General features: G+C 54.6%; 1 protein-coding gene across 1 annotated transcript in view; it reads right to left on the bottom strand.

Annotated features, from left to right (window-relative positions):
• SHANK3 (SH3 and multiple ankyrin repeat domains 3) overlaps positions 1–23267 on the bottom strand; it is a 162654-nt gene that overhangs the window by 26794 nt on the left and 112593 nt on the right. The window contains exons 20-23 of the mRNA XM_059847948.1: positions 19097–19232; positions 12341–12421; positions 5587–5714; positions 3949–4051 (exon numbers count right to left, since the gene is read on the bottom strand). Coding sequence (XP_059703931.1) covers positions 3949–4051; positions 5587–5714; positions 12341–12421; positions 19097–19232 — 448 coding nt within the window. The remainder of the gene's footprint in view (positions 1–3948; positions 4052–5586; positions 5715–12340; positions 12422–19096; positions 19233–23267) is intronic.

The following is a 23267-nucleotide window of genomic DNA, read 5'->3' as shown; positions in this document are numbered from 1 at the left end:
GCAGGGGCAGCCCCAGCTGCTCTGGCAGTTCCAGCCCAGCCAGGAATTCCTCATTGCCCAGATCCCATCCATGCCTGCCCTCTGGCACTGGGAGCCATTCCCTGGCTCCTGTCCCTGCAGGCCTTGTCCCCAGTCCCTCTGCAGCTCTCCTGGAGCCCCTCCAGGCCCTGGAATGTGCTGGAAGCTCTCCCTGGAGCCTTCCCTCCTCCAGGTGAGCACCCCCAGCTCTCCCAGCCTGGCTCCAGCCCTTGGACAATCCCATGGATGCATTCCCAGCGGATGATCCATCCTGGATGACGCCGCCATTCCCACTCCAGATCCTTTCCCAAACCATTCCCGGCTCTTCACAGTACACCGGCCCTTGAACAGCTTTTCCAAAGCTTCTTCCCAAACATTCTCACCCAGAAACTCCTGACACCCTTTGGGAATCTCCTGGATCTGCCTCATTCCAACAGCACCGGGGCAGAATCCATGTCCAAGACCAAAATATGGGATAAACCGGGATAAAATTCCCAGTTCCCCTCTGGACACCGTGGGTTTGGGATGCTGGGATGGGATTTCTCCACGTGCACACATGGATCCATCCTCCACATCCCACACAAACCATCCCCTTTTATCCCAGCTCTTCCAGAGCCTTGGGAACGTCTTCCCATGGAATTCCAGGCACAGGAGCAGCTGCACCAACACAATCCCTGAAACTCCTGGTTTTCCTTTTTATTTTAGGATCCAAAGACCCGCCACAGCCAGGTTTGGGATTGGACCCAGGTTTGGGTCTGGAATGGGGTCAAGGACTTCCCACAGATGGATTTTGGGATTGGTGGCACCAAAAACCTTCTGGAACGGGGCCAAGGACTTCCCACAGATGGATTTTGGGATTGGTGGCACCAAAACCTTCTGGAATGGGATCCAGAACTTCCCACAGATGGAATTTGGGATTGGTGGCACCAAAACCTTCTGGAATGGGGTCAAGGACTTCCCACAGATGGATTTTGGGATTGGTGGCACCAAAACCTTCTGGAATGGGATCAAGGACTTCCCACAGATGGATTTTGGGATTGGTGGCACCAAAACCTTCTGGAATGGGATCAAGGACTTCCCACAGATGGATTTTGGGATTGGTGGCACCAAAACCTTCTGGAATGGTGTCCAGGACTTCCCACAGATGGATTTTGGGATTGGTGGCACCAAAACCCTTCCGGAACAGGGTCAAGGACTGCCCACAGATGGATTTTGGGATTGGTGGCACCAAAAACCTTCTGGAATGGGGTCAAGGACTTCCCACAGATGGATTTTGGGATTGGTGGCACCAAAACCTTCTGGAATGGGGTCAAGGACTTCCCACAGATGGATTTTGGGATTGGTGGCACCAAAACCCTTCAGGAATGGGGTCAAGGACTTCCCACAGATGGATTTGGGATTGGTGGCACCAAAACCTTCTGGAATGGGATCAAGGACCGCCCACAGATGGATTTGGGATTGGTGGCACCAAAACCTTTAGGGACAAGGTCCAGGACCCACCACTGAAAGTTTTGGGTTGGTGACTGCAAAAATCTTTAAGGACAAGGTCAGGGACACCCCACAGCCAAGTCAGGGTTTGGTGACACCACAAACATTTTGGGATGAGCTCAAGGAACCACCGCAGCTGGATTTTGGGGTTTGGTGGCACCAAAAACCTTCTTGGACAGGGTCAAGGAGCCACCACAGCTGGTTTTGGGCTCAGTGGCACCATAAATCTTAAGGGACAAGGTCCAGAACCCACCAGAGATGGCTTTGGGTTTGGAGACTCCATAAATGTTTTGGGATAAGCTCAAGGATCCACCACAGATGGTTTTGGAGTTGGAGACTCCATAGATCTTTTGGGATAAGCTCAAGGATCCACCAGAGATGGTTTTTGGGTTTGGAGACTCCATAGATCTTTTGGGATAAGCTCAAGGATCCCCCGGAGATGGTTTTGGGTTTGGAGACTCCATAGATCTTTAGGGACAAGGTCCAGGACCCACCACAGGTGGATTTTGGGTTTGGTGGCACCATAAACCTTCGGGAAAAGGTCCAGAACTTCCCACAGATGGATTTGGGGTTGGTGGCACCATCAATCTTTGGGAACAGAATCAAGAACCCACCAGAGATGGTTTTGGGTTTGGAGACTCCAAAAGTCTTTAGGGACAAGATCCAGGACCCACCACAGGTGGATTTTGTGTTTGGTGGCACCATAAACCTCCGGGACAAGGTCCCGGACATCCCACCGATGGATTTTGTGTTTAGAGACACCATAAATATTTTGGGAAAAGCTCAAGGATCCACCACAGCCATTCTGGGTTTGGTGGCACCAGAAATCCTGAGGAACAAAATCCAGGATCCCCCACAGCCAGGTTTGGGTTTGGTGGCACCAAAAACCTTCTGGAATGGGGTCAAGGACTTCCCACAGGTGGATTTTGGGTTTGGTGGCACCAGAAATCTTTGGGAACAGAATCAAGAACCCACCAGAGATGGTTTTGGAGTTGGAGACTCCATAAATCTTTTGGGATAAGCTCAAGGATCCCCCAGAGATGGTTTTGGGTTTGGAGACTCCAAAAATCTTTAGGGACAAGGTCCAGGACCCACCACAGGTGGATTTTGGGGTTGGTGGCACCATAAACCTTAGGGAAAAGGTCCAGGACATCCCACCGATGGATTTTGGGTTTGGTGGCACCACAGACCTGGAATGGGGTGAAGGACTACCTATAAATGGATTTTGGGATTGGTGGCACCAGAAATCTTTGGGAACAGAACCAAGAACCCACCAGAGATGGTTTTGGGTTTGGAGACTCCAAAAGTCTTTAGGGACAAGATCCAGGACCCACCACAGGTGGATTTTGTGTTTGGTGGCACCATAAACCTCCGGGACAAGGTCCCGGACATCCCACAGATGGATTTTGTGTTTATAGACGCCATAAATATTTTGGGAAAGACTCAAGGATCCACCACAGCCATTCTGGGTTTGGTGGCACCAGAAATCCTGAGGAACAAAATCCAGGATCCCCCACAGCCAGGTTTGGGTTTGGTGGCACCAAAAACCTTCTGGAATGGGGTCAAGGACTTCCCACAGGTAGATTTTGGGTTTGGTGGCACCAGAAATCTTTGGGAACAGAATCAAGAACCCACCAGAGATGGTTTTGGAGTTGGAGACTCCATAAATCTTTTGGGATAAGCTCAAGGATCCCCCGGAGATGGTTTTGGGTTTGGAGACTCCATAGATCTTTTGGGATAAGCTCAAGGATTCCCCAGAGATGGTTTTGGGTTTGGAGACTCCAAAGATCTTTAGGGACAAGGTCCAGGACCCACCACAGGTGGATTTTGGGATTGGTGGCACCATAAACCTATGGGACAAGGTCCAGGACATCCCACAGATGGATTTTGGGGTTGGTGGCACCAGAAATCTTTGGGATCAGAACCAAGAACCCACCAGGGATGGTTTTGGAGTTGGAGACTCCATAAATGTTGTGGGATAAGCTCAAGGATCCACCAGAGATGGTTTTGGAGTTGGAGACTCCATAAATCTTTTGGGATAAGCTTAAGGATCCCCCACACCCAGGAGCCTCCTCCAGACCACACCCTGCTCCACCTAAGCCCCAGCTCTGGCATTCCCAATTCCAGAGGTGCCATTCCTGCTCGGAATGCCCAGTGCCAACACTGGGGGTGGCAGAGCCCCCCTGCCCTTGGCAGAGCCCATCTGGGAATTCCTGGAATTCTCTCCCAGAATTCTCTCCTGGAATTCTCCAGTCCCACCACCTTCTGCTCTGAGCAGGACCAGGCATCCCTCCAAGCCGTAATTCCATGGAATTCCATGGAATACACCAAAATCCAAGAGCTGGAGCGACCTGGGAAGGGCCGAGCCTTTGCCACCGACTCCACATCCCACAGGGACCCTCCCTCCTCATTCCCAAGGGATTCTCCTGGGTTTTTCCTCACCTACTGACTTGGTCCGTGGAATTCCCTTCCGGAGGGACACGTGGGGCTTCTCCGTTCCTGCCAGGACCCCGGAATGTGCCATTCCCTGGCGCTCAAACAGGGACTGGAAGGGAAAAACAGGGAATTCCCAGTCCGGATGCTGCTTGCAGGAAGGACCCGACATTCCCACCCGAACTTCCAACCGCGGGAAGACAGGAGCTCATCCCACCGGGATGGACCCTCCTCGCCTCCACCTTCCTGCTGCTCCATCCAGTGGAATTCCAAATAAATGCTGGGATAACTCCCTGGGTCCCATCCCATCTCCCTGCCCGCTCCAGGTGGGAATCCAGTGAGGATGGCTCCGGGAGCTCCTATCCCGCTTTTCCCGGAGCTGCCTCCCACCCGCAGCATTCCCGGCACATTCCCGAGCCTCCTCCTCCTCCTCCTCCCTCCGTGCTTCCCCTCGGATTCCGGCAGAATTCCAGCCCTGCATCCAGCCCGGCTCTCCAGGCTCCTCCCAATCTGCTCTTCCAGCTTTCAATGGGAAATCCATGCGGATTCCCAGGCCTGGATGGGGATCCTGGGGAGCTGAGGGAGTGCTGAGCCCCCGCTGTGGATTGGGGTCTCCCAGCCTCTGCATTCCCAGGAATTCTGCTCCTGAACCAGCTCCTCTTGGCAGCACATTCCCTCCCATCCTCCTCCATCTGCTCCCTTCCCTCTCCTTCCATTCCTGGGAATGCCACTCCCCATTCCCTCTCATCCCTCTCCCCCATTCCTGGTGGGATTCCCTCTGGCTCACACTGGATCTCCTCAGTGAGATCCTCCGGATCCTTCCCATCCCTTCCCATGTGCTCCCGTCCCTCTCCTTCCTTCCTTGGGAATTTCACTCTCTGTTCCTGGGAATTCCACTCCCCAGTGCCTCTCATCCCTCTCCATGTCCTCCCATTCCCACATCCTGCACCCCCATTCCTGTGGAATTCCCGCTGGCTCACACTGATCTCCGCGGGGGTGATCCCATTCCCATCCCATTCCCGTCCCATTCCCGCAGAATTCCCGCTGGCTCACACTGATCTCCACGGGGGTGATCCTCCCATTCCATTCCCGTCCCATTCCCACATTCTGTGCCCCCATTCCCGTGGAATTCCCGCTGACTCACACTGATCTCTGCGGGGGTGATCCTCCCGTCCCATTCCCGTCCCCTTCCCATCCCATTCCCATCCCATTCCCATCCCATTCCCGCGGAATTCCCGCTGGCTCACACTGATCTCCACGGGGGTGATCCCATTCCCATCCCATTCCCGTCCCATTCCCATCCCATTCCTGCGGAATCCCCGCTGGCTCACACTGATCTCCGCGGGGGTGATCCTCCCATCCCATTCCCGTCCCATTCCCATCCCATTCCCGAGGAATTCCCGCTGGCTCACACTGATCTCCGCGGGGGTGATCCTCCCATCCCATTCCTGTGGAATTCCCGCAGAATTCCCGCTGGCTCACACTGATCTCCGCGGGGGTGATCCCATTCCCATCCCATTCCCGTCCCATTCCCGCGGAATTCCCGCGGAATTCCCGCTGGCTCACACTGATCTCCGCGGGGGTGATCCTCCCATCCCATTCCCATCCCATTCCCGCGGAATTCCCGCGGAATTCCCGCTGGCTCACACTGATCTCCGCGGGGGTGATCCTCCGGCTGGTCGGGCGCTGTTTCACCGTGGCCGCCCGCGAGTCGGCCTCCACCAGCTCCGCCCTCAGCGCCGGCTCGGCGGCCGCCAGGATCTCATCCAGCTTCTCTGGAATCCAAGGAAAACCGGCTGATCCCGGGCCTCAGCCCTGGGATCGCTCCCTTCCCGCAGCTCATCCCGGAGAACGGGGGTTGGTCCCTGCCGCTCCTCTCCCCAGCCGGTGGTTTTCCATGGATTTGTCGGGGCTGATCCCGCTCAGCCGGGGAATTCCGTGGGTGCTGTCCCACCCCACATTCCAAGGAATTCTCTGTCTGGCACTAACCAGCGACTTCATCCCAAATTTTGAGTATTTGGGATGAGCCAGGAGGATAGGAAGTCCAGGGAATCCCATGGAGATGTCCATGGGATCCACACGGCTCCGGCACATCCAGCGTTTGTTTGGGATAAACTGGGATATTCCCAGCTGGAATGGACTCCCTGAATGATCCCAACTTTCCGTGTCCAGGGCAGGATCTGGTGCCCACGGATATTGGGAATACTGGCAGAGCCACCACAGCTGTGTCCGAGCTCAGGGAATGGGGAGTGGGACTGGAATTCCCAGCTCCAGGATCCACCCGGCACTTTTATCCCTCGGGAACACCAAGCTGGGCCTGGATGTGTCCCAGCGGATCCATTCCCTTGGGAATTCCAGCTGGAATCCTGAACCTCAGGATATGGGAAAAGGCAGGAGGTGGACATGGATTTAATCCCATGGATCCCACCTGAGCTGAGCCTATGGAATTCCCACACGGAATGGGAATTTGGAGCTGTTGGCTCTGTGCTACCTCCACCTGATGGAGCTTCCCAGATCCAGCTGGATCCATATCCCAAATTCCTGCCCTGGGAGAGGGACTGGTCCTCGGACCTTCCATGGAATTGTGGGACATGGAATCATGGACTGGTTTGGGTAGGAAGGACCTTAAAGCTCGTCCCATTCCATGAGACACCTTCCCATGATCCCAGATTTCTCCAGAATTTCCTTGGACACTCCAGGGATCCAGGGGCAGCCCCAGGTGCTCTGGCAATTCCAGCCCAGCCAGGAATTCCTCATTCCCAGATCCCATCCATGCCTGCCCTCTGGCACTGGGAGCCATTCCCTGGCTCCTGTCCCTGCAGGCCTTGTCCCCAGTCCCTCTGCAGCTCTCCTGGAGCCCCTCCAGGCCCTGGAATGTGCTGGAAGCTCTCCCTGGAATATTTTCTGGCAGAAAAACATCCTGGATCCATCTCCAATCCTTGGGAACCTCCAGCTGATTTTCCTGATCCATGGGATCCTCATGTGGCCCCCTCTGGATCTGCCCGATCCAGGGAAGGGTTGGGAGGATCCCTCAGACACTTCCCAGGGAAATTCCCACCCGGCTTCTTCCCTGTCCCATCGCCATGGGATCCCTGCTGGAAGAGCCGATCCCACATTCCCAGCTCCGTGGGGAACACGGAATGGGAACCACCAGGACGGAAAATCCTGGATCAGAAAATCCCAGGAGGGGTTGGGTGGGAAGGGGCTTTTAATCCCATCCAGATCCAACCCGTCCACCAAAAACTTCCCGGTTTTCCTGCGGCCCTCACGCGACATTCCCGGCACACCCTCAGGGTGGGAGCAGCGGGATAATCCACATGGATTGGCCAGGAAAAGCAGGAAAATCTCCCTGGAACTGCCAGGAATAATGGGATTAACCACACGGATCCACCAGGAATAGCTGGATAAACTCCCTGGAACTGCCAGGAATAGCGGGATAAACTCCCTGGATTTGCCAGGAGAGGCTTTGGCTATTTGGGATAAAGCTGGACAGCGTCATTCCCGAGGATCCCACAGGGGTCATTCCCGTGGGGAAAACCTGGAGCAGGAATCACACCTGGGAATGGCAGGGTTGGGAATTCTGGGATGCAGGAGCAGTCTGCAGAATCCCACACGGCCGTTCTGACTCCTGGCCCCACAATTCCTGGCATTCCAATTCCAGGCATTCCAATTCCTACTGGAGCGGCTCCCGGACACCGGAGCCGATCCCAAATTCCCAAATTCCCGGCTGAATTCCCTGAGATGCTGCAGGAACAGCGACCCTTGGGATGCCGGGATCTCCCCCCAGTCTGGATCCCGCGGGATCCCAGCGGGAGCTGTCAGGAAGGGGCGGAATCCCGGGAATTTTGGTTTCACTCACCCCCTTTCCTTCTCCGCATGGAGGCTTGGAATGGGAAACAAAACACAGGATCAACGGCATGGAACAATTCCCGCCCCCATTCCCAGCTCCAGCCTGGCTCTTCCCACAATTCCCGGCCTCTGGCATGCGGGATCCGGCCTGGGATGTGGGATTTGAGCAGGGCACCTGGGAATTCCGGCCTTTATCCACTGGGATTGTCCCTCCAACCCGGGATTTGGGATTTATCCCAAGGCTGGGATCATCCCTCATGGATCCTCATGGATCCAGGGAAGCTGGAGCGGGATTGGCTGGAATTCCATCCCAAGCCATGGAAAAGCTTCCAGGGCAATTCCCTGCATCCAAGGCCATGGATTTCGGCACAGGAGGGATCCTGGAGCATCCTGCTGGGAATCTGCTGCTCCAAGGGGATTGGAATGGCAGGGAAAGGGTCGGGAAGGGCACAGGAGTGTTTGGGATCCAGGGAAAATGGGGCGGGAAGCACCCGGCAGAGCTTTCTTTGGGAATATCCCTTTCCCTGACGGTTCCTTGGGAAGGAGAGTGGCTCCAGGCCAAATCCTGGGAATGCTGATCCACAGGAACACCCGGAGTGAAGGCTGGGAAGAGGATGGATCCCCTGTTTTCCCTGGAATGGCTTCAGCCCATTCCTTGGATCCATAGGAACGAGCGCTACCCTTCCCGGAAAAACTCATGGGAATTGTGGGATCAGAGCTGGAACGGCCTCAAGATCCTTCTCCCGGGATTGCTGCTCCCAATCCCTGTCCAGGAAAACTGGGAATTCCTGGGAGGGTGGAAGAAGGAATCCCAGGATCTGGGATGGGGAAAAGTGGGGGAAAGGAGGCGGTCTGGCTCTGCTCCCAGGAATTCCCACCAAAGAAAGAACTTTTGGATTGGGAATAACGGTCTGGAAATGCCAAGAATCAGGGGTGGGAATTCCGGGGTGGGAATCCAGGCGGAGGCTCAGGATAAAGTAAATCCCAGCTGATCCAATCTGGGAATTTTGGGATCTGTCCCGATCCCGCAGGGTCTGGCTCCAAGGAGGAGCGCAAGGAGCAAGGAAAGGCTGGGAAAACCAGGAAGGGCATGGAAAACCGGGAGAGCAGGGGAAAAAATGGAGAGCATGGAAAAACCAAGGAGGGCTGGGAAAAACCAGAAGGAATTAAAAAAGAGGAAAACCAGGAAGGGCATGGAAAACCAGAAGGAATGGAAAACCAGAGAGCACGGAAAACCAGGGAGAACACGGAAATCCATGGAGATCATGGAAAACAGGGAGAACATGGAAAAACCAAGGAGGGTGTGGAAAACCAGGGAGAACATGGAAAACAGGGAGGGCATGGAAAACCAGGAAGAGCATGAAAAACCAGGAGGAATGGAAAAACAGAGAGCATGGAAAACCAGGGAGAACATGGAAATCCATAGAGAGCATGGAAAACAGGGAGAACATGGAAATCCATGGAGAGCATGGAAAACAGAGAGAGCATGGAAAACCAGGACGAGCATGGAAACCCAAGAAGGGCATGGAAAACAAGGAGAGCTTGGAAAATCAGGACAAACGTGGAAAAGCAGAAGGAATGAAAACCAGGAAGGGCATGGAAAAAACAGGGAGAACATGGAAAAGAGGGAGAACATGGAAAACTGTGTTGAGCATGGAAAACCAAGGAAAACGTGGAAAACCAGGGAAGACAAGGGAAAACCAGGGAAAACCAGAGAAAACCAAGGAAAACCAGGAAAAACCAGGAAAAACCAGGGAAAACCAGGGAAAGCATGGAAAACCAGGGGTAACGTGGGATCCTGCTGCGGCTCCAGGGTGCCACATTCCCACATGGAAAATCCCAAATTCCCACGGAAGCCGGGGCAGCATCGATGGCCTCGGAGCCAGCCCTGCTGCCAGGGACACTCCAAAGTTTTCCCGAATTTGGGATCCCTCCATGCCCACGTGGTGACATCCAGGGACAAAGTGCCCCCGGATCCGGGAAAAGGGAAGGGATGAAGCGGGATCAGCTCCCACCCTGCCAAGGGGTCCTGGGGCATCCCAGGTGGCCACGAGGGCTGGGAAAAACAAGGAATTCTGGCAGCGGGAAGCAGGGAATGGTGGGAGTGGAGAGGATTTCAGGGAATCTGGGAATGTGGAGCGGAATGGGAAACAGCAGGAAATGTGGGAGTGGCAGCAGGGCAGGGGGGGACGGAGCAATCCTGGAGATCTCCTGGAATTCTCCCGGAAGTCTCCTGGAGCTCACCTGGATCTATCCTGGAGATCTCCTGGATCTCACCTGAAGCTCTCCTGGAGCTCTCCTGGAATTCTCCCAGAGCTCACCTGGAGCTCATCTGGAATTCCAGAGGTCTCCTGGAGCTCACTTGGAGCTCTCCCGGAATTCCAGAGCTCTCCTGGAGCTATCCCAGAGCTCTCCTGGAGCTCTCCTGGAATTCCAGAGCTCTCCTGGAGCTATCCCAGAGCTCTCCTGGATGTCTCCTGGAATTCCAGAGCTCTCCTGGAGCTATCCCAGAGCTCTCCCGGAGCTCTCCTGGAATTCCAGAGCTCTCCTGGAGCTATCCCAGAGTTCTCCAGGAGCTCTTCTGGAATTCCAGAGCTCTCCCGGAGCTATCCCAGAGCTCTCCTGGAGCTCTCCCGGAATTCCAGAGCTCTCCCAGAGCTATCCCAGAGCTCTCCTGGAGCTCTCCCGGAATTCCAGAGCTGTCCCAGAGCTCTCCTGGCAGGGTTTGGGATCTGCCGGGAGATGGGAAATCAAAACCTGGGACTGCCGGGTGTGGGAAAGGAGGGAGAGGAGCGGGAAGAGGAAATGGGAGAGGAAGGAGAGGAGCACGGAAAGGAGTGAGGAAAGCGAGGAGAGGAGCGGGGAGAGGAGCAGGGAAAGGAGAAAGGAAAGGAATGGGAGAAGAGAGAAGATCAGGAAAAGGAGCAGGAGCAGAGAGAGGGACAGGAAAACGATCAGGGAATGGATCAGGGAATGGAGCTGGGAATGGATCAGGGAATGGAGCAGGAGAAGGGCAGGGAGGGTATCGGGAAGAAGGGTAGGAGTGGGAAGAGGAGCATGGAAAGGAGTGAGGAAAGCGAGGAGAGGGGCAGGGAGAGGAGCAGGAGCAGGATCAGGGAAAGGAGCAGGGAGAGGAGCAGGAGGAGCAGGAGCAGGGAGAGGAGCAGGAGGAGCAGGATCGGGGAAAGGAGCAGGATCAGGAGCAGGAGGAGCAGGAGCAGGGAAAGGAGCAGGAGGAGCAGGATCGGGGAAAGGAGCAGGATCAGGAGCAGGAGGAGCAGGAGCAGGAAAAGGAGCAGGATCAGGATCAGGGAGAGAAGCAGGAGCAGGAGGAGCAGGAGCAGGGAAAGGAACAGGGGAAGCGAAAAGAGCAGGAGCAGGGAGAGGAGCAGGAGGAGCAGGAGGAGCAGGAGCAGGAAAAGGATCAGGAGGAGGGAGAGGAGCAGGCAGGGGATGAGGATCAGGAAGAGGAGTAGGAGTAACAGGGAGAGAAGCAGGAAAAGGAGCAGGAAAAGGAGCAGGAGGAGCAGGAGCAGGAAAAGGATCAGGAGGAGGGAGAGGAGCAGGCAGGGGATGAGGATCAGGAAGAGGAGTAGGAGTAACAGGGAGAGAAGCAGGAAAAGGAGCAGGAAAAGGAGCAGGAAAAGGAGCAAGGAATTTATCAGGGAATGGGTCAGGGAGAGGAGCAGGGAAAGGATCAGGAGCAGGGAAAGGAGCAGGGAATGGAACAGGGAAAGGAGCTGGGAATGGAGCAGGGAAAGGAACTGGGAAAGGAGCAGGGAATGGAAGGTGCATGGAAAGGAGCAGGGAATTAAACTGGGAATGGAGCAGGGAATAGATCAGGGAATGGATCAGGGAATGGAGCAGGGAAAGGAGCTGGGAAAGGAGCAGGAGAAGAGAGAGGATCAGGAAAAGGAGCAGGGAGAGAATGAGGATCGGGAAGAGGAGTAGGAGGAACAGGGAGAGGATCAGGAAAAGGAGCAGGAGCAGGGAAAGGAGCAGGGAATGGATTAGGGAATGGATTAGGGAATGGAACAGGGAAAAGAGAAGGGAAAGGAGCAGGGAGAGGAGCAGGAGAGGAGCAGGGAGAGGAGCTAGGAATGGAGAGGGTTTGATCAGGGAACGGAGCAGGGAATGGATCAGCAAAAGGAGCAAGGATCAGGAATTGATCAGGGAAAGGATCAGGAACTGATCAGGGAAGGAGCAGGGAAAGGAGCCGGATGCCCAAGGCCAGGGCGCATCAACCCCTCCACACCCACCTGGAGACTCCCAACATCCTTCCCACGCCCACCTCCGCCGGGATGCGCCCCCGGAGCGCTGGACATCCCCCCGGACATCCCCCCGGACAGACAGACAGACACGGGGATGCTGCTCCCCCGCCCCCCGCGCCTCCTACACCCCCTCACCGCCACGGCCCCACGGCGCACGTGCAAACAGCTGGAAAACCGCTGGAAAACCGCCGGAAAACCCCGAGAAAACCGCTGGGAAGCGGCTCCCGAGCACCCCCCGCGACTCCCGGGAGATCCCAGTTCCATCCCGGCGCCGGCCTTACCCAGCTCCTCCAGCTCGGCCGTCATGGATTTGGAGCGCAGCGTGAGGGTGGTGCTGGGCGCTCTCTTGGGCGGCGGCGGAGCTGCAAGGAACAGAGAGGGCATCTTGCACCTCTTCTCCCGGAATTTGCGCGGAGTGGCCAGGTGCAGGTGCCACTTCTTCTCCACAGCCTGGATCTCCTCGTACTCGCGGGACGAGGAGTCGCACTGCTGCAGGATCTTATTGAGGCTGCGCGTGGACGCGAACTTCTTCATGATTCCCGCCGGGAATGTGCCCGCGGCCTTTGGGAATGCGGGCCCCCCCCTCAGCGCGGAGCCCGAGCCATGGCCCCGGGGAGGCGGGGGGGGCTGCCGGGGATTCCGGGAGGGACGCGGGGAAAGCGGGAATGTGTCCAGCCTGAGCTCGGGATCCTCTTCCCGCCTCGGCGCAGCCCCCGGAGCGCCTCAGCCCACCCCACCCTCCTCTTCCTCCTCCTCCTCCCGCTGCTGCTGCTCCTGGCCGCGGATCCCAACCCTATGGAAGCGCCGGCGTCCGGCCGGGAGCTGCCCAAGGACGCATGGCCCGGGATGATCCCAAAAGCTCCCGATCCCGCATTCCCTGAGCACCCCCCCCGGAGCAGCGAGGATGAGTGGAAAGCTCTTCCTCTTCCTCCTCCTCCTCCTCCTCGCTGCTCCTCGCTGACAATGCTGGAATAACGCTCCAGGATTGCCATGGCAACGGCAGCTCCAAGGATCCCTGTGCCTGCGGCAGGGATCCAGCGGGGCGGATTCAGCCCCAGCCGGGCCCACACAGGCGCTGTCACCGGGGTGGGGGGGACGCGGCAGGAGCCCCCCCCGGTCCCCCAGCGCCCCTCGGATCCCTTGGGAAAGCGGCCGCGCGGATGCGGAGGAGCGGGACGAGGAAGGCACCGGGCGGGGAGCAGCGGGAGGCGCCGAGGGGCAGCGGCTCACCCCGGGCTGGAGCGGCTGGAGCGGCCCGAGCGGCCCCGCCGGGGCTCCCAGCGCTGATTCCCGGCTGAATTCCCGAGGATTATTCCCGGCTGAATTCCCGGCTGAATTCCCGAGGCTGCCAGCCGTTCCCACGGCTCGTGCCTTTGTGCCGTGACAGGATAATTGGAGCTCCTCGTGCCAGCAGCGCTCCCTCCTTCCCTCCCTTCCCTCTTCCCTCCCTTCCCTCCCCCGAGCCCCGCGTGCTGCGCTGGGAGCGGCCCCGATCCCGGCCCCCCTCATTCCCTGCTCCCATCCCCCTGCTCCAGCCCCGCTCCCACCCCCCGGCTCCACTCGCTACTCCAATCCCCCTGATTCCACTCCCTGATTCCACTCTCTACTCTAATCCCTGCTCCCACCCCTTACTCCAATCCCCCTGCTCCCATCCCCCTGCTCCCACCCCCCCGATTCCATCCCTGCTTCCATCCCTGCGATTCCATCCCTGATCCCGTCCCCCTGATTCCATCCCTGCTCCCATCCCCGTGATTCCATTCCTGATCCCGTCCCCCTGATTCCATCCCTGCTCCCGTCCCCGTGATTCCATCCCTGCTCCCATCCCTCTGATTCCATCCCTGATCCTGTCCCCCTGATTCCATCCCTGCTCCCGTCCCTCTGATTCCATCCCTGATCCCGTCCCCCTGATTCCATCCCCGCTCCCATCCCTGATTCCATCCTTTACTCCAAGCCCCCTGCTCCCATCCCCCTGCTCCCATCCCTGTTTCCAATTCCTGCATCCATCCCCGTTTCCATCCATCCCTGCTCCTGTCCCTCCTGTCCCTCTGTTTCCATCCCCTGCTCCTGTCTCCTGCTCCCATCCCATTCCCATCCCCTGCTCCCGTTCCCCCGTTTCCATTCCCTGCTCCAATCCCTCTGCTCCCAACCCAGCTGCCATTCCTGCTCCTCTCTCCTCTCCCTGCTCCTGTCCTGTGTTTCCATTCCCTTCTTCCATTCCTGCTCCTGTCCCTCCACTCCCATCCCAGCTCCCATTCCCTGCTCCAATCCCTCTGCTGCCATTCCTGCTCCTATTCCTGTTCCTGTCTCTCCTGTCCCCTGCTCCTTCCCCCCATTTTCATTCCCAGCTCCCATTCCCTGCTCCTGTCCCTCCACTCCTATCCCTGCTCCAATCCCTCTGCTGCCATTCCTGCTCCCATTCCTGCTCCTCTCTCCTCTCCCTGCTCCTGTCCTGTGTTTCCATTCCCTGCTTCCATCCTCTGCTTCCATTCCTGCTCCTGTCCCTCCACTTCCATCCCCTGCTCCTTTCCCCCTTTTCATTCCCTGCTCCCATTCCCCTGTTCCCGGTTTTCATCCCTCCACTTCCATCCCCTGTTCTCATCTCTCTGCTCCCATTCCCTGCCTTTCCATCCCGTTTCCATTCCCTGCTCCCATCCCTCTTCTCCTGTCCCTCCACTTCCATCCTGTTTCCATCCTCCTGCTCCTGTCCCTCCTGTCCCCTTTGATCCCTGTTCCTGCCCCCATTCCATCCCTCTGCTCCCATTTCCTGCTCCCATTCCCTGCTCCCATCCCTCCACTTCCATCTCCTGTTTCCATCCCTGCTTCCATCTTCCTGCTCCTGTCCCTCCATCCATCCTAATCCTGCTTCCCAAACTCCCATCCCCCTGATTCCAGCCCCTGCTCCCATCCCCCTTTTCCCATTCCCCTCTACCCATCTCCACAATTCCATCCCCTGCTCCCATCCCCATAATTCCATCTCCTTTTTCCATTCCCCTTTTCCCATCCCCATAATTCCATCTCCTTTTCCCATTCCCCTTTTCCCATCCCCATAATTCCATCTCCTTTTCCCTTTCCCCTTTTCCCATTCCCTGGAATTCCATCCCAATCCCCCCAAACCCCTCCTGGCTCCTTCCTGTGTTTCCAATGTTCCCGTCCCTCCGGATAAATCCCTGCCCTGCCCGGGCTCTTGGGTCTGCTCCCAGACTCCAGAACCCATGGAATGAAATCCCAGAACTTTCTGGGATCCCCCAGGACCAGCCGTGCCCAGGAATTCCCACAGCGACTCCCTGGCTCCATCCCGGAATTCCTGGTGTTTCTTTGGGATCACCATTCTGCCCCCCAATATTCCTAGAAATTCCCAGGGTTGCTTCCCATCCCAACAATTCACAGGTGGAGCTGGAGCCTGGAGCAGCTGACAGGAATTCCAGGAATTCTGGATCATGGGAATAAAAAGTGATTCCCAAAACCCATCCCCAAATCCCTCCCTGAATTCCCAGCCCATCCCTTCCTGTATCCATGAGCTCCCCAAACTCTTGTTCCTCCTTTGCCACAATTCCAGAAATTCCTGATCTGGGAAATTCAAACCATTCCCAAAAAACGCCACAACTCCAGGAATTCCAGACCTTGGGAATCCAAGCCATTCCCAAAAAACTGCCACAACTCCAGGAATTCCAGACTTTGGGAATCCAGAAAATTCCCCAAAACCACCACAACTCCACAGATGTGGTTGGGACCTTCCTGATCTTCCCTGCCCACCTCCCACATTCCCAAAAATCAGCGCATCCCAGAAACTGGCACATCCCAAAAATCAACAAGTCCCAAAAATGGGAACACCCCAAAAAATGGGCGCATCCCAAAAACCAGCACATCCCAAAAACAGGAACATCCCAAAAATCTTTGTATCCCAAACATTAATGCATCCCAAAAAACCAGTTCATCCCAAAAATCAGCGCATCCCAAAAATCAACACATCCCAAAAAATGACGCACCACAAAAACGGGCACATCCCAATGTGGGCAAATCCCAAAATGGGCACATCCCAAAAAATTGTGCATCCCAAAAATCAACACTTACCAAAAATCAGCACAACCCAAAAGAAGCAAATCCCCAAAATTCTCGCATCCCAAACAACAAGGTGTCCCAAAAATGGGCACATCCCAAAAATGGGCACATCCCAAAAATCAATGCATCCCAAAACAGGCAAATCCCAAAAGGGGCACATCCCAAAAATGGGCACATCCCAAAAATCTTCACATCCCAAAAAATGGGCACATCACAAAATAAACACATCCCGATAAATCAGAACATCCCAAAAATCACAACATCCCAAAAAATGGACCCATCCCAAAAACCTTCACGTGTAAAACTGGGCACATCCCAAAATCAGCGCATCCAGAATCGGTGCATCCCAAAAATGGACTCATCCCAAATAATGATGCACGCCAAAAACGAGCACATCCCATAAACCAGCACATCCCAAAAATCAACGCATCCCGAAACTGGCGCATCCCAAAAATGGAAACATCCCAAAAGCCAGCGCATCCCAAAAATTGGTGCATCCCAAAAATTGGCGCATCCCAAAAAATGGACATATCCCAAAAATTGGCGCATCCCAAAAAATGGACATATCCCAAAAATCCTCACATTCCAAAAATCAACACATTCCAAAATCGGTGCATCCTGAAATTGACGCATCCCAAAAACCAGCGTATCCCAAAAACTGGCACATCCCCAAAAAACTGGCACATCCCCAAAAACCAGCGGATCCCCAAAACCGGCACATCCCAAAAAAACTGGCACATCCCAAAATAAATGGAAACATCCCAAAAACCGGCACATCCCTGAAATCATCGCATCCCAAAAACCAGTGGATTAAAAAACCAGCAGATCCCAAAAATCAGCACATCCCAACACCAACCTATCCCAAAAATTGGTGCATCCTGAAATCGATGCATCCCAAAAACTGGTTTATCCCAAAAATCAGGGCATCCCAAAAATTGTCGCATCACGAAAACCAGCACATCCCAAAAATCGGCACATCCCAAATATCAACACATCCCAAAAACCGGCGCATCCCAAAAATTGGCATATCCCAAAAGTGAAGCCATCCCAAAAACTGGCACATCCCCAAAAATGGACATATCCCAAAAATCATTGCATCCCAAAAATCATTGCATCCCGATGCCAACACATCCCAAAAAACGGCACATCCTGAAATTGATGTGTCCCAAAAACCGGCATATCCCAAAAAAACCAGTGCATCCCAAAATCCCGGCATTTCCCACTTGGAATTTTCCATCCCTGCCCCTCCCACCTCCGCTCCTGCCATTCCCTCTCCTCACTGAGGCCGCTCCAGCCCATTCCAAATCCCCGGAATCCCTGAAATCCCATAAACCGGCACATCCCAAAAGATGGCACATCCCAAACATCAGCACATCCCAAAAACTGGGACATTCCAAAAAAACGGACATGTCCCAAAAATCAGCACGTCCCAGCATCAACACAGCCCAAAAATTGGCACATCCCAAAATTGGCACATCCCAAAAATTGCCGTATCCCAAAAACTGGCGTATCCAAAAAAATCTGCTCATCCCAGAAAACATCACATCCTGAAATTGGCGCATCCCAAAAACCGGCGTATCCCAAAAATCAGCACATCCCAAAAATCAGCACGTCCCAAACATCAACACATCCCAAAAACTGGCGCATCCCGAAATTGGTGCATCCCCAAACCAGGCACATCCCAAAATGACGGACACATCCCAAAAATCAGCGCATCCCAAAAACCGGCACATTCCAACCTTCCTACCCTGGAATTTTCCACCCCCGCCGCTCCCACCTCCCCTCCCACCATTCCTTCTCCTCCCTGCGGCCACTCCGGCCCATCCCAAATCCCTGGAATCCCTGAAATCCCATAACCCAGCACATCCCAACACCAAGTGCTGCGGGATCCTAAAAATTGGCGCATCCCAAAAACGGGTGTATCCCAAAAATGGAAACATTCCAAAAACCAGCATGTCCCAAAAATCAGGACATCCCAAAAAATGGCACATCCCAAAAAATGGACATATCCCAAAAAATGGACACATCCCAAAAATCATTGCATCCCAAAAACTGGCACATCCCAAAAATTGGCGCATCCCAAAAAATGGAGATATCCCAAAAATCATTGCATCCTAACGCAAACAAATCCTAAAAATCCTCTCATCCAGAAAACAGCACATCCCAAAAAGCGGCGCATCCCTAAAACCGGCACATCCTGAAACCGGTGTATCCCAAAAACCGGCGTATCCCAAAAACCGGCACATCCCAAACATCATCACATCCCAAAAATTGGCACATCCTGAAATTGGTGCATCCCAAAACCGGGTGTATCCCAAAAACTGGCATATCCCAAAAATCAGCACATCCCAAAAGCTGGCACATCCTAAAAAATGGACACATCCCAAAAATTGCTGCATCCCGAAATCGGCGCATCCCCAAACCAGGCACATCCCAAAAAACAGCATATCCCAAAAATCAGGACATCCCAAAAAATGGCACATCCCAAAAAATGGACATATCCCAAAAAATGGACACATCCCAAAAAACAGACATATCCCAAAAAATGGACACATCCCAAAAATTGGCGCGTCCCAAAAAATGGAGATATCCCAAAAATCATTGCATCCTAACACCAACAAATCCCAAAAATCCTCTCATCCATAAAACAGCACATCCCAGAACCGGGTGTATCCCAAAAACTGGCACATCCCAAAAATCAGCACATCCCAAAAGCTGGCACATCCTAAAAAACGGACACATCCCAAAAATTGCTGCATCCTGAAATCGGCGCATCCCAAAAATTGCTGCATATCCCAAAAAATCGGCGCATCCCCAAACCAGGCACATCCCAAAAAACGGACGCATCCCAAAAACCGGCACATCCCAAAAACCGGCGCATCCCAACCTTCCCACCTTGGAATTTCCCACTCCCTCTCTCCTGGCTGGGGCCTCTCCGGCCCATCCCGAGCCCGGGATTCCCGGGAATGGCGGCTCACCCTTCTTGCGGGATCCCTCCTCGGAGTCGGGCTTGCGGCTGACGGACACGACCTTCATCAGGAGGTGATTCCCGCCCTGCCGGATCAGCGCCACCACCTGCTTGTGCCCCACCTTCACCACGTTCACTCCGTTCACCTGCATTCCCAAAAAAAAAAACCAGCCATGGATCAGGATTCCCAGCGGGAAAAAAATTACCGAAGCAGACCGCAAAAATCCTGTTTTTCCTGGTTTTGTTTGGTTTTTTTTCCCGGCTTTTCCCGGCTTTTTTGCGGCGGTTGGGAGCTGCCGCGAGGTGATGGCGAGGAGGAGATGGGAATGGACGATTCCTGCTGGGAGATTCCCAAAAAATGGGGTTTTCCTGTTTTTTTTTGGAGAGTCCGGTCATGGGATGTTCGGAAGGGAGAGAATTCCCAGGAAAACCATTCCGTGGATTCCAGTAAATCCCATGGGAACTTGCCCATGGAATGGGGGAAAGGGGGGAAAGGTCCAGGCCGGGATCCTCGGGAGGATTCTGGGATCTGGAGAATCCTGGATAATCCCAAATTGTCTGGAATGACAACCCCTGGATTTCTGCTCTTTCTTCCTGGTGAAGGTCCATCCCGAAATTCCTGGAGTTCTTCCCAAACTCTGGGTTTATCCCATGGATCCATCCCGAGGGACGGCCCTGAGCCCATCCCAGCTCCTTTGCTCTGGGAAACTTTGGATTCCCGGGAATCATTGTGTGGGATCGTTGGCAGCTCCGAAGATTCCAGAGAATTTGGGATTATCCAGGATTCTCCAGATCCCAGAATCCTCCCGAGGATCCCGGCCTGGACCTTTCCCCCCTCTCCAGGTCAACCTCATTCCATGGGCAAGGTCCCATGGGATTTACTGGAATCCACGGAATGGTTTTCCAGGGAATTCTCTCCGTGTGCACCAACCAAGCTCCTTCCAAACTGCTGGAATTCCACACCCGCATTCCAGAGCCAGGAATTCCCAGATCCTCATCCCTTTTCTCCCCTCCTGAATCACTCCCAGCTCCCATCCCAATCCCGCTGGATCTGTCCCCCATCCGGGATCCACGTGGGAATTTCAGGGAGCTCAGGAATTTTGTCCTTCCAGGATCTGCCACATCCAACCAAAAAAATCTGGGAGAAATCCAGAAATTCCTGGGAGGATTCCCCTTTCCCAGGGGAATTCCCGAGCCTGGAACCTCCATTCCCTGCCTGGCAGGGTTCGTGGACTGGGAAATTCCCGAGGTTCTCCCATCAGCATTTCCCAGGTTGGGAATGAAATCCTGGAATCTGGGAATCCCTGAGGCTGGAAATCCCGCCGGGAGCATTCCCAGCACTGCCATTCCCACCGCTGATCCATGGATTGGAAATCCCTTGGGAATGGCGATTCCCACTGCCCTGCTCAGCCCATTCCCATCCTTCCCAACCTTTTCCACAAAGGATTTTTCCCAAATATTCCATTCCTGGCTCAGCTTGAGGCCGTTCCTTCTCATCCTGTCCCTTTTCCCTGGGATCAGATCCCCATTCCCCCCTGGATCCAGCCAGGGAATTGTTGGGAATTGTCTCCCACTCCTAATCCTATTTATTTCCACCTGAACCTGAAGGATTTCCAACAAAACCCTCGGGATAACCTGAGCCTGACCTCCACACCCACGGAATTCCTTGGGATTTCAGTCCTGGAATTCCCCGTGCTCCCAATTCACCCCTGCCTCGGTTTCCCTCAATTTCCCTCCGGAAAACTGGGAGAGCCCAACGCTCATCCCGAGCCTCCGGAATTCCAGGGCTGAGCAGCATTCCCAGACCCCCCTCCCGCAGATCTCCGGGATCCGCTCTCCCAGCCCGGTAATTTGGGAATGGATATTTTTAGGAATTCCTCTCTCCTTGGTTACCGGGAAACTTCGTGTTCCCAAGACCTCTCCCGGAGAAATCCGAGCTCCCCATTCGTTCCCAACTCGGAGCAGAACATTCCAGCTTTTTTTCCCTGGCACCAGAATATCCCAAATTTTGAGCATTTCCATAAAAAAAGTGGAGCTGGATCAGCTTCTTCCCTATTTTTTTTTTTTTTCCCCTCCAGCTCCCGATGCTCCCAAATTCCCAACGATCCGAAATCCCGGCCTTTGATATTTCCTCGGATCCTTTTTATCAACCTCCCACGCTCCGGAGCCGGAATTATCCACATTTCCTGCTTTTTTTGCTTCCTGACCTTTCCAGCAGGGAGAGGATCCGGGAATGTTTCAGCGCTCCCTCATTCCCACAATTCCAGAGGGGGAATTTTTGGTCCCAGAGGATTTTTTCCCCCCACCCCTTCCTGTATTTTGGGGCTCCGTGTCCTTAAAAAAAAACTCTGGAATTTTGTTCACTGGGATCATGGAATGGTTGGGATGGGATCATCCCATTCCCACCACTGCCCTCAGCAGGATTTTTCCTCATTCCCAAAGAAAATCATGGAATTGTAGAGGTTGGAAAAGCCCTCATAGACCACCACTAACCCACATTCCCAAATCCAGGGTTTTTGAATGTTCCCAAGGATTCGACTCCACCACCGTCCCTTCCAAAGCTTCCCAACCTTTCCCATGGAGCAGCATTCCCAAATATCCCATCCAAACCACCCCAGGGGATGCTGGGATCCCACCTGGATCCCTCATTCCAGTTTTTCCTTTAAAAAACTTGGGATAACAATAAAATCCATCCCTAAATCTGGGAAATATCCACGGATTTCCAGCCATGTCTGTATCCCAAATCCCGGGAATTCCCACCTGGATCCTCAAGGAATCATGGAATTCTCACGGAAGTGGTCAAAGTTCCCCATTTCCAAGGCTCCTCATGGAAAAAAAATCCCAGGACTGAAAACCTCCCAGGATAGAGGGAGACAAAAGGCTGGAAATCCTGGATTTTTCTCTGGAATTCCGGTGGGATTTTCCCAATCCCACCCCCAGAGACGTCGGATCTTGGCAATTCCTGGGCCTGGCACTGGGAATTTCCTGATGGAGCCATTCCTGGAATGTGGTTCATGGGCTCAGGGAATTGTTGGAGGTTGGAAAAGCCCTCGGAGATCAAATCCCAGAATTCCCAGCTCTGCCAGGGCCACCCTGGATCCAGGTCCTCCAAATCCACTGGGATTTGATTCCTTCCAGGCAGAATTTTCCCCATTTCCAGCCTAAGCTGTGGCTGTTCCAGGGGCTGCTCTGGATTTTCCAGGAGGAATTCCTGCCAGCGCCTTCCCGAAGGGAATTCAGGGCTGGAATTGGCACCGAGGGCAGCTGGGGAGAGCTCCAGGAGTGACCCCACTCCCAAAGGGAATGTGGGGACTCTGGATCCCTCCACATCCACACCTGGAGAATTCCAGATCCTCCCTGGAGGACTCTGGATCCTCCTGACCTGGGAAACCTCTGGATGCTCCTGATCCCCATGTGGGAACGCTGGATCCCTCTGGATCCACACCTGGAAAACTCCTGTAAACTGCAGGACCTGGAAGACTCTGGATCCCTCTGGATCCACACCTGGAGAATTCCAGAACCTCCTGATCCCAGTCTGGGGAGCTCCTGGCACTTCCACCACCTGTAGGACCCCGGAGCCCTCTGGATCCACACCTGGAGAATTCCAGACCCTCCGGATCCACACCTGGAGGACTCTGGATCCTCCTGATCCACACCTGGAGAATTCCAGGTCCTCCTGACCTGGAAAACCTCTGGAAGCTCCTGATCCACATGTGGGAATGCTGGATCCTTCCTGAACCCAGCCTGGAAAACGCCTGGAAGCTCCAACACCCGGAGGACTTTGGATCCCCCTGGATCCATACCTAGAGAATTCCAGACCCTCCTGATCCCAGCCTGGAAAACTCCTGGAAGCTCCAGGACCTGGGGGACTCTGCATCCCTCTGGATCCACACCTGGGGGACTCTGGATCCTCCTGATCCACACCTGGGAAACTCCTGGAAGCTCCAACATGTGGAGGACCCTGGATCCCTCTGGATCCACACCTGGAGAATTCCAGATCGTCCTGATCCCAGCCTGATCCACACCTGGAAACTCCCGGAAGCTCCATCACCTGGAGGACTCTGGATCCCTCTGGATCCACACCCGGAGGACTTTGGGAAGCTTGGAATCCACAGGAATTTCCCCATGGAAAGGGGGGTCAGGCCTTGGCAGGGGCTGCCCATGGAGCTTTGGAGTGCCCA

This window comes from Haemorhous mexicanus, chromosome 5 (genome assembly GCF_027477595.1).
Source record: "Haemorhous mexicanus isolate bHaeMex1 chromosome 5, bHaeMex1.pri, whole genome shotgun sequence".
Lineage (NCBI taxonomy): Eukaryota > Metazoa > Chordata > Aves > Passeriformes > Fringillidae > Haemorhous > Haemorhous mexicanus.
Note: the sequence above shows the minus strand (reverse complement) of the source record. Positions and strands in the feature narration are given on the sequence as shown.